Source organism: Annulohypoxylon truncatum (genome assembly GCF_022578515.1).
Source record: "Annulohypoxylon truncatum strain CBS 140777 unplaced genomic scaffold F4807scaffold_18, whole genome shotgun sequence".
NCBI lineage: Eukaryota > Fungi > Ascomycota > Sordariomycetes > Xylariales > Hypoxylaceae > Annulohypoxylon > Annulohypoxylon truncatum.
In genome coordinates this window covers 602,290-617,174 of record NW_025953804.1, presented here as the reverse complement: position 1 = coordinate 617,174, position 14,885 = coordinate 602,290, and the positions used below count along the sequence as shown (strand labels likewise).

General features: G+C 48.4%; 4 protein-coding genes across 4 annotated transcripts; 2 read left to right on the top strand and 2 right to left on the bottom strand.

Annotated features, from left to right (window-relative positions):
- The first annotated feature begins 607 nt into the window (after nt 1–607).
- Nucleotides 608–3,300, top strand: F4807DRAFT_427990 (uncharacterized protein). The gene has a single exon (XM_047998225.1). The coding sequence runs from the start codon at nt 838–840 to the stop codon at nt 2,935–2,937; it is 2,100 nt and encodes a 699-aa protein (XP_047853833.1). The 5' UTR covers nt 608–837; the 3' UTR covers nt 2,938–3,300.
- An 8-nt stretch (nt 3,301–3,308) lies between these two features.
- On the bottom strand, nt 3,309–4,774 carry F4807DRAFT_427982 (DUF1748-domain-containing protein). The gene is made up of 4 exons (XM_047998224.1): nt 4,477–4,774; nt 4,188–4,263; nt 4,078–4,120; nt 3,309–3,934 (listed from the first exon to the last, which is right to left on the bottom strand). Exons 1-4 carry the CDS (start codon nt 4,480–4,482, stop codon nt 3,793–3,795), a joined length of 267 nt encoding a protein of 88 aa, XP_047853832.1. The 5' UTR covers nt 4,483–4,774; the 3' UTR covers nt 3,309–3,792.
- A 2,116-nt stretch (nt 4,775–6,890) lies between these two features.
- F4807DRAFT_427978 (uncharacterized protein) lies at nt 6,891–8,504 on the top strand. Its single transcript, XM_047998223.1, has one exon. It carries the CDS (start codon nt 7,450–7,452, stop codon nt 8,326–8,328), a length of 879 nt encoding a protein of 292 aa, XP_047853831.1. The 5' UTR covers nt 6,891–7,449; the 3' UTR covers nt 8,329–8,504.
- Nucleotides 8,505–8,841: 337 nt separating this feature from the next.
- Nucleotides 8,842–11,193, bottom strand: F4807DRAFT_427977 (bicyclomycin resistance protein). Its single transcript, XM_047998222.1, has 3 exons — nt 10,560–11,193; nt 9,815–10,482; nt 8,842–9,714 (listed from the first exon to the last, which is right to left on the bottom strand). Exons 1-3 carry the CDS (start codon nt 11,008–11,010, stop codon nt 9,082–9,084), a joined length of 1,752 nt encoding a protein of 583 aa, XP_047853830.1. The 5' UTR covers nt 11,011–11,193; the 3' UTR covers nt 8,842–9,081.
- Between the last annotated feature and the right edge of the window lie 3,692 nt (nt 11,194–14,885).

The following is a 14,885-nucleotide window of genomic DNA, read 5'->3' as shown; positions in this document are numbered from 1 at the left end:
TTTAGATAGCCTGCTTGGATTCTCAACTGGGTAGATAGCTAGAACAAGTCGTTTCAGATGGTTGGTGGTGCATGACAAGAAGGGAATGATGGGAATTGAAGGACAAGGGGAAACGAGGGAGAGGACAAGGGGGATAAAATGATGCGGAGGATCTTCCGTCAAGGTCACAACGGCCCACTGTCCGTTACATCCCAGACGTCACTCAATATATTCTCCTCTGAAAAAGAAAGTCTAAAATCCGTGTACGATACAGATCATAAGCAAGATGATTTCAAGTAAATCATCGTGTCAAACAGAGATGTTGGTTGGAAGTTAAGTATGGAATTGGCGGAGTGTACGTAGAATTAAAATACCTTGTAGCTTGTAGGGACCCATCCATGAATGTACGTAATTGGTTTAGGGCAATTGAGTTTGGCTTGGAGGTGACGGACCAATCAGATCCATCGCAAAATGCATGTCTCTCACCACGGCACCTGCCAAGTCCCCATGACCTGACGTATCCCTGTACGTAGTAAGAGCATCCGGTATCGATAACTGAATGCTTTTATCGATATGACTTTGAACAGCTGAAGCTGTGTAGATGAATCTGAATCTCGCTGGCACGCATCTGTATCATTGTAAGCAGTACTGGATATCATAAAGTCAACACCACACTCACTTGACTTCTGACTTTGAACCTTTCTAGGTACCTAGCTACCGTCAAGTATCCAAAGTGCCGAGTTCAAATCAACTTCGTCTATCCAGATCCTTCTTTTCCAAGATGCAATAGAAGAAGACTCTCGAACTCTAGATACCCAATACCCAAACATATATATCTAGGTATATAAAGAAGACAATATGAGTTTTGGAACTTCTGTTTTGTCGAAACTACGACTTGGTGAAGGCGGCATGTCTACTCTCCTACCACTACACACCTCCCCACCACCGCACCCGGCGGAAGAACACGACCTCGCCGAACTCTCTCCCAGGGCCGAAGATGCGCTTCTCTCGCCAGGTTTCTCCCGCGACGTGACTCCTGACAGTTCCGCCCCTGATAACCAGAGAAATGATCGCAACACTGCGCGCTCGAAGGGAAAGGGCAAAGCCATCGCCTTTGCCTACCAAGACCGCCCGGTGTATTCGAAATCTAGACCCCCTAACTCGGTAGACGACTTCAATTTTGCGATAGGTGGAAACCCGAAAGACCTCAAGGTGCCGCCCGGCATTTGGCGGCCGAAGATTCGCCCCGAACAGCGCGATAGCAACCATGCAGCTACCAGCGCTCCAACTTCTTTAGTCGAAAGCATCTTCTTAGGTCGATCTAACCGAGCCGATCGATCGTCAGACCGTATGATACGCTCCGAAGTCGATAATACTTTCAAGTTTATACAGAGACGAGAACGTCAGATGCACAAAGAGCTTCAGAGGTTACTAGACGCCCAAGGCGCTGCGCTAGAACGTGAGCTTGCAGGAGAGGACCCAAGCAAGGCCTCGTCCGAGAGTAGCAGCAAGCGAGGACTGTCTCCAGACTCGGCAACGTCAACTGTGCAGTCACATCTGGCTGAGGGTTCCGTCGTTCCTGTTCGCCAACCTAAAAGAAAACCCATGTCCAAACGACAGGCTCGTAACAGTATAGCGCGCTCCGTCACGATGTTGGCCGACCTGAAAAACGAGGAGGACGCATATATCGCCGCCGCGTTAGCTGATCGCAAAAAGGCCTTATCTAAATTGCGTAACTTATCGTCCCAACGCAAATCTATTACGGCCGAGATGAAGGCTTTGGAGGAAGATAACGACCTGCCAATCAAAACCGAAATAGCGGCGATGGAAGATCAACACCGCATAGTTTCTTCTAATATCGAAAAGCTAGAGGAAAAGCTCCGAGTCTTGAAAAGAACTAAGGTTGACTTGGAACGTAGGCTCGAAGAGGCGAAGAGTACTCGGGACTCTAGCCTCAGTGGTTATAAGGGCGCCTTAAAGCAATGCGATCAAGGAATCGCTAACCTTATGAAATATCCAGGCATACAAGTACTAGAGGTTGAGGACTTGAAGGAGCAAGGAGGCGAGGACTTCATTGCGCTTATGGCGAAACACATGTCGGGCGTTGAGTTCCTTTCGCTACGGCCGGAAAGGAGAACAGCTGAAATGGCTAAGGACTGGTGGGAAGGCGAAGTTGCTATCCTGGAAAAGCGCAAAGCCGCCGTTGACAAGGAACGGGCCGCCTTAGAAGAAGGCAATGAGATTTGGCAGCGAGTGCTGACTCTTCTCGTCGATTTCGAGACCCGATTGAATGAGTCGCTTCAAGTCGTTACGAAACAACGCAACTTCGAATCAAGCGACCCAGGATCTATCCTACGGGATCAGTATAAGGAACTCCAGAAAACACTTCGCGAACTGGAGAAGCTACAAGACTATGTGGAGACCCAAGGATGGAATCTCTTGATCGCGGCTATCGGTGCCGAGCTTGCGCATTTTATCGGGCTCCAGGAGTTCCTGGCAGAGGTCATCCGCAGCTCCGGATACGACGACGGAACACTCACGCCACACACACCAGACGGTACCGACCTCGTCGACGTCCGCGAGAACGACCCGCTGGGCGCAGAAGCGCGGACGAAGTCGCCGGAAGAGGATGAGGAGCTGAGCCGTAGCGTGGTCCGGCGCTGGGACGGCGTCGACGAGCAGCAGCCCCGCAACAGCCCGCCGGCAGATCTCCTAGGCGCCGAGCAACACCGCGAAGAAAGCGACAACGAGGTGCCGCCCGGGCTCTTCAGCGAGCCCCGCCACAACGAGAGCGAAGATGAGAGCCACAATGACATCCCGGCCGAATTCCTGTCTATGCACAGCCCCACGCGAGGCCGGGACAGCCACCTAAGAAGAGAGAGTAGCGAGACGGATAACGCGGTCCCGCCGGACTTGTTGGCGGAGACGCGGAGAGATGACGACGATGCTGTCGATTAGGTCATCGGTCGGCTTCTGAAGTATATGTAGGTGGTATGTGGATATCCTAATTGGTGTTTAAAGCGTTTTGGGCCTTGGGGGCATAGCGAAGTGCATGCTTTGATAGGGCTTTGGGCGGAAGTTTTGTTCGCCTGCGTGAGGGCTTGGTATACGGGGGCGGAGTTTAGGATTACTGAGGACGCTATAGGTTTGCCACGGTTGCGTTCTTTGGTACATATATAAGGCGTTACATGGAACATGCGTAGTTTATGAACAATCCATGATTCTAATACGAATACTCATATCCCCGAAGAAGATTGTATGCTACGAAACGACTCCTTAGTGAAATACGAAGCACAGTTAATGGTCACTCATCAATAGATCACGATGTATCGAAATGACGAAAATTTCTCATAATAGGAGCGGTCCCTCTATTCTCAGGCAATGCGGCGGCAGCCTACATACAAGTCGTAAAGCGAAAGGGGAGGTTTTCGTTCCTTCATCTATCATAGTAGGAAGAAAATCATCAAATGGATATATGACCCAATAGCAACGCCTGTTCGTGACGGGGGAAAAAACCAAATCCAATGCAGGTGATATGAAGAAGTAGCCAGCCGACTCCTTCACCTACTTTCTAACAGCGTGTCCTCCTGGCGCGACGTGCTATAGGCGGTGATGGGAGTATGGGGATATAGTGGTGCTAGGTTGAATGCGGAATAGCGCAAGGGCCTAGTTCGCTTGTGACGGTATCCATTAGATCTAGGCGGTGATGACGATATCAGTCACGATCGAGCGGATTGCGAGGACCGATCTCCCGCCGTCGTGTGCCACATGTATCTCCAGCTGTCTTGCCTATCCGAAACCTGTCGCGAACAATTATCGAGACCGGTGGAACCAGCCGCTTGATCCAGCTATCGCGACAGATTGATCCATCACCCACTCGCCGACTCCGAGGTACTTGTCTATCCACTTGTTGGCCTCTTTGTCTCCGCCGACGGATACACGCTCGGTGTTGAAACTAGGGGACCAAATTCATGTCAGCCTCTCGCTTGGACCTCGCACGCTCTCTCCCCAACCCTTTTTCTGTCTGTGGTACGGTCCCACTGCAATCATATCCCCGACTAGACTATGCAAAGAAACGAGATGGAGGCAGGCACTCACGTCAGACCGGTTGACCGCCTCATGCCGGCGAGGATGGTCGAGACTGCGGGCGAGTTGTTAGTCGCTGCGACGGGACAGGTCGGTTAATCATCTTCAGGGGAATCGCATACTGAGAACCGCGTCCACGGCGTAGTGAGTGAGTCGTCCGAGCTTTCCCCATAGGCCAAATGTCAGCAAGTTGAGGAACTGTTTGAGAGAAAGTACACCGATCAGAGTTCAGCGTCGTCTTAAGGAGATAACAAAGAAATGGAGATTTGTCTTGAGGGAAACAAGACTTCGCTTCCTTCAGAAAGCGACCTAGCGATTTGGCGACTGGTACTCTAGTAGAAGGAGGAGGTGAAGTTGGGGGAGCGGAAGCGGAAGCGGAAGCGGAAGGGGATTATGCGCGCAGAAACATACCACCATCTTGATGTAAGAGAGAAGAAGCTAATATCGGTTTTGCTAATGATCGTAATTCGCGGTGTGTGAGATATCGAATAGTTTCGCAGATTCGCAGATAGTACGTATGTATTTATTGTTGTTTGAGGGAAGAAGGAGGGAAGATCACGAGGTCTTTGTCATGAGGTTGGTAAGTGGTTCGCTAAAGGGAAGGTGGAAGGCGCCCATCGCTTCTAATCCGCACCATATGAACCATGTTGGTAGACGGCGTGGCGGTGGGCCAAGTGGTACCAGCACCTACATTAGGGAAAGCCCCGCCACTCCACCATCGGATTTATCTAATCAGTCGGATAAATCTACTACGTGCGAGTATAATAGTGTGGCTCCGAGGTTTCCCCAGCTCGATCAAGCCACGAATTACATAATAAGACAGGTTACTAGAACCCCCCACATTTGAATAGGGGTTTTTCATGAAGAGCGATTGTTCATTGCTTAATTAGTATCACCATGAAGCGAGCCGGCAGGATAGCGACGCTTAACAAGAACTTTAAGGGCAATGGCGTCTCGTTTATTTATTCAGGATAACCCAGTTCCATCCCCTATGCGCCGGCCCAGGTGCAATCAGCTCGGCCAGCGAAGTGCGGAATAGGATCTCATACTCGCCCTATGAAAAGCTCAGAGTTCTTCAATTACTCTGGGATTTCTAGGCGCTCAATTGTCGCGATTCTTTCCTCCATGTTCGGTGGCCTTCATAATTCCACGAAACGACTAAGGGTGACAGCACTAGGAAATCCGATGAATAACCTCGATGGTCCCTTTCATACATCGAGGTTCCACGGAATGACGAGTCCTCCATATATCTAGATTGTTATATTTGTGACGAGTCTCAGCTCAATCTATTCTAGCGATTGGTAGGCTCATAGGTAAATATCTACTTACATCCTAACCTAGAAATCTTCAGCCTTTCGATTGCCTTAATACACCCCTCCGTTGTTGCGATATCATTACCTCCCGTCACGGATTCCAGTGAATGTAATGTAAGAGATGGATATTCTAAGGGCTTTGAGGAGCAATGCGAGTCCGATGGTCGTACGTTATAGGAGGGGAAAGTTAGCTTCGACAAGACCTATTTCCGACTAAATCACACTTTATATTCAGATGGCGCCTCAAACGACTGCACAGCGTAGTTGAAACCTAGACTCAGGGGAATCTTCTCTAAAATATCATTCACTACTGAGGCTCATCAGCGAGACCTCTAGTGATCTCCTAACGTGCTTTAGGAATTCGTGCTTCTGGGATGGTATGAAAGAAGAAATACACATTTCTCCAACAGGCCTCTTTGCCAATGATGAGTACGTCGCTCGATTCCAGTGAGGTCGTGTCCAGGTCCGAATAAAATGGCCAGTATCCCTGATTTTCCATCTTTCCAGTTTCATCTCGTATTAAGTCGTCTTGATTTGACCCATAGGTAGTTGGAGGGAATGGGGTAAAATTAAAGCTAGTAAAGGGATGACACAACAGCCAATGGGAGTTGGCGAGCTTCCAAAAAGGGAAATAGGTTATAGTTATCTTCATGCAAATAAATCCCGCCGTACGAAGTTGTACAAGATATAATGTGTATCACTTAAAAGGATTGGTTATTCAAGTCCAAATGGGTTACTATATATCGCACACACTGCAGAGCATGTGTGAGAACATTTGCTACCCATTCGTTACTGACAAGTGTTACACCCCTTTTACTCCCTAGCTCCTGTTTTCCCTCCTATTCCCTTCTATACCTAAGCTTCCTACATGATTGAACCCCTTAGTTGCGCTAAGTTTCGATTTGAATTGACCTTATTGGGGGTTTTCAAAAGGGATGTAGCTCTACCCTGGTAGTACTTGTTCAGGACGAAGACTCAACTGTAGAAATTGATAGAATAGGTAGATACCCATTAAGATAAGCACCCAAGCACCTAAGCACCTAGATACGATCATAGCTAACGATGATTAGAGATATAGCAACCTTTACTCGACATCTATATTTCAAAGAGCAGTCGCTAGATTAAACCACGAGCATGAAACCAAACTAAACCATGAAATTTCAACAGACCGGATACGAAACACTAGAACATCAGACATGAATTCAAAATTCGCTGGGAATATAGCTTAAAGAAGATCGTGGATTCACGAGGCTATTCAGGGTCCATCTCCTGGTAGCCAGCCAGCATTTTGCTCCAACAAAGATGGTTGAGAAATAACGTTCATTTGCTGGGCGTGCTTTTCTATGCAGGGCCCTCGGTTCAGGATCGAACTTACCGGGTTAAGGGTAATATAAATTAGTTTATTTTAATAGAGAATCGCTATTTCCATAGTGCCCCGCCCCCAACCGGTGGCGATTGATAAACGAGGATTGTCTATCTAGTTACTTCTTGGATCCCAACTGCCGTCGTACTGCGTTAGAACCAAGCATTCGCTTCCACTTCCACATTCGGCCTCGTTTGAATTATGTAACTCGAAGATAGCCGCAGACTTCTCCTAGTGGTCGTCTATGTTAACCTATGCATATATTCCACTGCGGTGAAATGTGGGTAAGCGTGTTACATATACCTACTCAACTATATTCCAGGTCGCTGCTGGCCGAGCCGTTTCATTTGGGGGGACAGGCCAAGACTCACGTTTACCGAAAGTTAAGGTAATGCTGGAGAGTCCGATGCAGAATACAACTTAGGGGTCAATCGAAAGTTTTTGATTGCAAACCTTAGTAGCCATGCGTAGCTACGTCAGATGGGAAATCCGCATACGTGTCCGAGTATTCTTCGTTTCTATATCAACCTCCTATCTTCATTTAGAACAGGGCCGTTGATATCTTACCCTGAGCTACACTTATACCTAACTATATATGGAATATAATTTTCAACGGTAGAGGCGGCTGACTACCAGTCAATCATATCACAATTAGCCCCAATCAACTCATCAAGACCATCGAGACCTCTAGGGGTCCTCCTACACCCAATGGATCGCCAAAATAGCACGGCGACAACCCTAACACAGGAAACACCTCCGCCGCCTTACACTCAATACCTAGGCGAAGAGGAAGTCGACGAAGATTTCGAAGGAGAAGCTGGGGATGCAGAAGAAGTTTCTTCCCAATCTAGCAAAGGGCTAGCTCAACCCCATCCTCCCATACAACCGGCAATACATACGACGAGTGCGTTTCCGACAACGTGGGGCCTCTACCGCTTGCTGTCAAGGAGTCGACTGCTCATGATCGTCTGCCGCGAACGTGGACCCCTTTTCGCCGTTTCAAGACACACGGGATGGTGGCACAAACTTCCGGACCTCATATTGCATCGTGGACCGTGTAGGACACTTCCGGCCCTAGCTGCAGGAAGGGGGGGAGTTGGGGTAGGGAGGCATTCTACTATCGTGCTCCCGCCATTGCCAGGATCCGGACAAAACGCCTCTCAAGAGATTCTGCAGCGGGTGGAAATGCCACCCGAGGAAGGGCAATCAGGACCACAAGTACGATTTCAGTTCACGATCGAGGTCGGCCTTCAACCCGAACAATGGAAACGCGAGACGTTTGAGTGGCGATATGACGATGGCGAGTTCATCGCCGTCTTCTTAGAGGGTGCGAAGTCTGGGTGGAAACTAGTGCGTCTGGCCGACGAGGCAGAAAGTAGCGATTACGACGGGCCGGAGCCAGGTCCCAGACAGGAGATTGTAGCAGTGTGGGCATACACCAGGAGGAGCTTAACCAAGGTTCTCAAGTTTCGATGCCTCGGCACCGGAGCCTCGGGCGACTTTGGGGAAAGATGGACCATCATGGCAGCTATGACGGCGCTGCGGATGTATCAGCGTCAGCAAAAGAATAAGCATAAGGATTGGTAAAGGGGCTTGTTAACCAATCGACCCCCCCAAAACGCCGCCCATTTTCTGAAACGGCCTAGCTTTATTCAAGAGGACGATATCATCACGAAAACCTTATACGAACCTTGACTCAACGGGACGGTACCATAGCGTTGCAAATGTTTTACGTGGCCTAGGGAACATGGCCTACAAGACAATGTATTTAGAAGCTCTGCAGGTCATAACCTGAATACACGATCGATTCTAGCGAGAAGATGTAGATGCTAATGTCCCCCTTTTCCATATTGCACTCGAAATGCTTGCTCGAAACATCTTTATTCCATGTACGTACCCTAGTTGGATAACAGGTGGTCTGCAATGATGGGTAGTATGTACCTAATGAGCGTGTCAACCATCATCAGACATAGGAAACTCTCAAGCTAACTAGAACACGGCTTGCAAGGGCAAGGTGCTCGAGCGACCTGGGAAACCCTAAGATGACACTAGAGTTTTGTTTATGCATGTGCTGCTTCCATGACCTAGGTATTCACAAGGATGCCGTGTATGCAAGTCTGGAATAGTATTGAGCTCTTTAACATTATGACTTCTAGGGAACGCCTGTGTACTATGCTTTTAAAGCAGATGGGTTAAATGTTCATGAACAGCATTTTATGTACATGATGCTAAGGGATATAATGCCGAGCTTTTGTCGTGATATAACACATTTTCCATATTTTTTTCTCCTTGCTGCTGTGGCTACCCCTTTTTGAAAGCAACCTCGCGAATTCCAACCCCCTAGAGATTTTTGATAGGAAATTTATTTCTGAGCACCTCGCCGTATCTGAGCACACATATTGATACGGGGAATAGCGCAACGGCGAGGAAACCTAGCAAACTGTTACCCCAGCCGATACCCAGCTTGCTATACATAGGTAGACCGGCTAGCGGGAGCACGGCGCCAGCTAAGGATCGCACTACCGTATTGCACGCTATGGCTGAGGCGGCGTAGATGGTGAAGGTATCGACCAGGTACATCTGGATGGCCATAAACACGATGAGGTTTCCAATACCGACGATGGATGTACCGATGATGGGTGCGATCCAGTGCACCTTGTAGCTGGCAGTCCATCCATATATGAATAGACCAGCGGGAATGAGTATGGCTCCTAGGGGAAGTAGTGGTAATCGGTACTCTGGTTTCATGCCCGCCTTAACTCCACCAGTCGCCTGGGCTTCCGCGTCGGCCTGGGCGGCTTTCCTCTTGATATATCTGTCGGAGGTTCCACTGAAAAGAAGAATGCCGATCATGCTTCCAACGCCAAGTCCAATGAATGACAGACCAACGGTGCTCGTCGAGAAACCGTAATACTCCTGGAACACTTCGGTCATGGTAGTAAACATAAGGTACAAATAGCCGTAAGTAACCGCCTATCATAACGTTAGCTGCTATCTGAATCAAGGAAAATTTGGAGATCGCTCAAGAAAGTTGACCTTCAGAGCTTCGGCACGAAAATTGTTTAATACATACCATGTATAGCGATGTGACGGCAACAATTGGCGAGAGAAAGAGCATCCTGAAGGGGCGAATAATGCCTCGCTTGAAGTAGTCCCTGGGCGAAAGACCGGCGTCGAGCTTCGACCGCAGTTGGTCGTTGCCAGTCTCCTTGCGCAATTTGGTGGCCTTCCTCTTGAGGATGACGGGCGCATAACTTTCCTTGAGGGAGAAAGCCATGAGAATGCTTAGGAACCCCCCTACGATAGCCAGCAGCCAGAACGCCCACCTCCAGCCCTCAGCGTCTGATAGAAAACCTCCGGCGACGGGACCAATGATAGGACCTAAAAGTGGACCGATGCTGAACACGGCCATCGCACCGCCCCGCTTCTCCTGAACAATCATGTCGGCGATCGTTCCGCCGCCGTTCGTGATGGACACGGAACCGAACACGCCGGCGAAGAATCGGAAAACGATGAGAGCGTTCAAGGACGGCGCGAGCGCGCATCCGACCTGGAATGCCACGAATCCCAGGTTGGCGATGTGATAGAGGATGACTCGGCCGTATATCTCGGACAAGGGCGCGAAAAGCATAGGTCCGGCCGCAAATCCTAAGACGTAGACCGAGACCACGAACGCGGCGATCTCTAGCGAGGTGGAGTGGAAATCTCTTACTACCTGGGGTACGCCAGGAGCAAATAAAGCTGAGCGTGATACAACGTTAGCGCTTATCCAATGCGCGCGCATAGATATATGAAGTGATATGCGACATGAGACTTACACGATGCTAGGGGAGAGATGAACGTCATCGCGCTGATCAAGCCGCAGTTAAGGACTTTACGCCATGTTGGCCAATTGTAAGGGTTTTCTGGATCGTTGGGACCGGACCACCAAACAATGTTGGGGCTCGTTTCGCTGTCATCGTCGTCGCCGTTACTACTTGAGAGCGCGGCCTCTCCTGGCGCCTGTGCCTTCTCAACATCGCGATTGGCCTTGCTCCCCACGCTACCAACCGAATTTTTCCTCCGTTCCCCTCTCGATCGTTGAAGTTTGAGCTGTTCCTCCTCGCTCAGCACAAAGCCTTCACTCGACGGGATATCCGCGTCATGACCCTCATCCACTGCTTGACTGATCTTGCGCTGAAGCTGCAGTTGCGCATCACTCGCGGAATCATTGTCGCGGTCGCCATCTGTGTGCGTCGCAGCAGGAGTTAACGATGGACTGGACGCCATTGTTCGTTACTGCTTATGATGTCAACGATTCGATGTTACACTCAACCACGCCGATGGGTTCATAATAGTAGGTACATTACAGATTATAATAATAAAAGAATATAAGTGGAAAGGATTGATTACGACCATAAGCCATAAAGGTGGGAGATTGTTTGCTTACATATGCCTGGCTCCTCTCCTGGTCCTGGAGAAGAAGATCGCGGGCCCTGGCGATGTGGGTTCGTGCTGGGACGGCCCGCGTTGTGTTATGCGTCTGATGTTGTAGTTGAGGTGTTTGTCTTTCCTCTTCCCAAAACCTAGAAACCTTCACAGATTTGTATGGCCAAACACATTACGACCATATCGCGTCGAAGGATGAACATTTGTATCTCTGGCAGGATCTCAGGTTCATCTCACCGATGGGATGGGGAGCCACAAAAGAGAAAGAGATGGAGAGGAACGGTCACGAAAAAAAAAAGATTACACAGATCCAACCCATGCTCGCCTCGCTCTTCGACGCGGTGTACTACGTAGTAACTAATCATTCGATTGGCTCGTGGTGGGAAAAGGCCTAGAAGTATGGAGTCGACCCCCCGATCACCCCCCGGCCGCACGAAGCCGAATTTGGGCATGCCCCATAGTCCTAGCCGTTCTTTGGCCCACCGTCCGTCGTAGAAAGAGGGAATAGATCTCAGGGTCGGGTCGGGCGCTAAGCCTTAAAGGGGCTAAGTACGACCACAGTCGTATTACCATGGCAGCGTGGCAAGGTATGTACTAACGTTGCCTTCTGTTATTGCCTCTCTCATGACTTCCATAAGAGACTTTTAACATGTAAGATTTTAAAAACTGTACATAGCTGCTAAAGTCATGTTTTACTGCATATACCTATATCGTGTCGGTAACCACTTAAGTATTGACTTTAAGCATCTGACGTGATATTAAGGATAGGTACCAGCATTGCATGCCAGCGCCATGTATAAGAGATTCGAATATGCTTACCTACCTAGGTATGTTTATGTCGGTACTCCAGCGTACAGCTCCTACAAGCCACCCCCGACATTTTCAACTGACCGGCCAACTCTGGTTCCGGGGAAGATGTGCAATAAGCAAATAGGTCATACCGATCCTATGGTATGCATATTCTCGTACTACTCTACGCGAATCATGGAATCTTCGTGACTTCAATGTTCTGGGCTAGTTGTGTGCCTATTAGTAGCGCGACGCTACCTAGTATCTTATAGCTTATATAGCTTATTTGCTTAGATAGTTCGTTCTGCTCGTTGTCGTACTCGCCCCGAGCTTACGGTTCCACATAAACTCCCGATGCTCAGGTCTGAGCTGGTCTTAGCTAGTGCACTAGAAGGCTGAAGCTACTAAGGCAATAAAGGTAATTAAGTTGCCGAAGACCAAGGTTCAAATCCGTTCTGGCTTCTTCTTTAGGATAGCGAATGCGAGTCCCGCTATATTTCGTTGCAATTCGCACTTCGTATAAAATCCGACTTGGATCGCGAACATTTTATGTATATGCATAACAAAAGTTATGTATTCCAACTCTTCCAACGTGGCTGACGTTAGCTCGGCGCTATCTATTACCCCTTTAATGTACTAGATCCTCTAAGTTGGATCCAAGATAGACATTGAATAATTATATCACTATCACACCGTCAGCCCCCGTCGAGAGAATTTTATTTCTCTACCAACTGTGCCGCATACTGATACGCCAGCTCGTTCCCGCTCTTGGCACGACCGCGGGAGTGCGACGCGATCCAACATCAGTTTTTCAGCTATGATACCTAGCCTAAGGCATGTCGGAGATATATTCAATTCCATACCAAGGCGGGTATTCGTTCCGTGTCTATACGTAGGGCCTAGACAACCGTATCATGAAATAGTTATCATGCGACTACTCATGTCATATCGTCTTGTCGTCTTTACTGCATACATAGCTTGTAGTGAAACTGTCTCGTACACGTTGGATAATCAGTCATAGCGGACGGTAAGACATCGCCGCCCCATCCTCCACCCTCCATCCTCCGACCATCCGAACTAAAGACCGAACTACCAACCAGCATCCCCTTTGTACTATGCAGGCTTTCCCTTCCTCTGTACTATAAATTGACTTCATACCATTCAATCATTAAGGTGTACGTGGGCAGTCTTGGTACCCGGACTTCGGTATCTCACATGTGTATGTCTACGCAACATACTATGTAGCACTCATACACCATAGCCATTAGGCTAAAATGTTTGGCTCGTCATATTAAATACATAAGGCCGTTCTATGCGGTATCCGTGTAGCGCCTTCTGTAATTCCGATGTTTCTATCGCTTAATACCAAATTTGCGAGCTCAATTGGTTAGTTGTCAAACGTGTAATCGAAGACAGCTGTTCGTGCCCTAGCATCAACCATCGTGAGAATCTGAACGAATTTGACAGACACCTTAGTTATAGTGATTCTTTCCAATTGGATTTCGAAGCGGATTGAAATAGCAATGAAGACTTGACAGAGCCAGTTGCTCAATGCCTGCCGTACTAGGTAGCCACTGAGGCCAACATATGGAAGGGTCATGCCCTTCACCTGAATCAATATTATTATAGGGAAGCCGAAGAGGCAGTCAGAGTCATCAAAGAAGTGGCACTTCGGGACAAGGCAACGAAGTATCTCCGCATTGGTACGTTCGTGTAGTTAGTCCCGCTAGTTTCACCACAGTAGCGACGAGATCCCGGATCCCCAAAGGTTACGACCACAGTGTCACAACAACAATGTCCCAGGACATCACGAAACACGTCAGAGGCTTTCGTAGTAGGCTCTTGGATGCTCAACGGTTGCTTTTGTCACATAGTACAGGCGATAATCTCATCAGGGGTCAGACAATAACCCACGTGTCCTATAGCCGTTATATCTGCTTTCGAGCACATAATGGAAATCAAGTCAGACTCAGATTGCCTCTTGGGGTATCCCAAAGCGTTGGTGAAGGGGTTTTTGTAGCGTAATTCAGGCGACATTAAGGTGTTCTCCTGGTAAAAAGTCGGCCAGCTACCTAACGCCAGCGCCAACCAGCTAGAATACCGAGGACCTCTTACATCAGGCGGCACTCCACCTCTTGCCTCTTTAAGGCGCCTACTCTAGATTTCCTATACAATTTTAGCCCGAATGGCTACCTCCAGATATTTCGCGCTCAGGCTTGCAGGGCACTTTCGTTGTTCGATGATGTATATAAGGAAACCACGAAGACAAAGAGCTAGACCCTAGAGTAGGAAAATATTTACTATGATAGAAGCCTAAACTAAGCACTTACCGTCTAATAGGACCTCCCTAGATAAACGTAATTCGAAACAGGATTCCCTAGTCCACGGAATAAACGCGCTGCGCCCATAGTGCCTAGACAGAGGCAATAATACGAAAGCACACCTATATTTAGGGACCATTTCGAGCATCTGTTAGAAGAATTAGTTGTACATTGGATAATATTACCGTATGATAGCGAACACCACCTAGTATTCAAGTCATTTACCAACCAATAATAGCACATATAACAAGCCAAGTTCGACATGGAGTCAGTCACTTGTATCAAATGACAAGGAGGAAGCCCAGACCTGGCTAAAGTTTAGCGACTTCCCCTGCCTAGGATATTGGTATAGATAGGTACCTACATGTAATCCTCTGCATAAATCCTAGGAAAGGTCGCTATTAGGTCTCCTACGAACTAAGTTATAATGACGTTAGACATCCAACGACTGCTCTTCCCAGTGGCCAGCCTCCTAACTGCAGAATTATGATACGAGGCCGAGTACCAATCATCATGCTTATGCCATGATGTAGTACACAGTTCACAGGGAGAGAGAAGCCAATTCAGTGGAACATAACTTATGAAGAACCCATTTCATTTCATTAT

Excerpts from the sequence above, each read along its gene's own strand:
- F4807DRAFT_427990 (XM_047998225.1), top strand. The coding sequence starts at position 838 with ATGAGTTTTGGAACTTCTGTTTTGTCGAAACTACGACTTGGTGAAGGC.
- F4807DRAFT_427978 (XM_047998223.1), top strand. The coding sequence starts at position 7,450 with ATGGATCGCCAAAATAGCACGGCGACAACCCTAACACAGGAAACACCT.
- F4807DRAFT_427977 (XM_047998222.1), bottom strand. The coding sequence starts at position 11,010 with ATGGCGTCCAGTCCATCGTTAACTCCTGCTGCGACGCACACAGATGGC. Across the intron at positions 10,483-10,559 it reads CATCTCTCCCCTAGCATCGT|CTTTATTTGCTCCTGGCGTA; the intron begins GTAAGTCTCATG and ends TATCACGCTCAG. Across the intron at positions 9,715-9,814 it reads CCGTCACATCGCTATACATG|GCGGTTACTTACGGCTATTT; the intron begins GTATGTATTAAA and ends ACGTTATGATAG.
- F4807DRAFT_427982 (XM_047998224.1), bottom strand. Across the intron at positions 4,121-4,187 it reads CGCCGTGGACGCGGTTCTCA|TCTCGACCATCCTCGCCGGC; the intron begins GTATGCGATTCC and ends ACTCGCCCGCAG. Across the intron at positions 3,935-4,077 it reads AGGCGGTCAACCGGTCTGAC|TTTCAACACCGAGCGTGTAT; the intron begins GTGAGTGCCTGC and ends TTGGTCCCCTAG.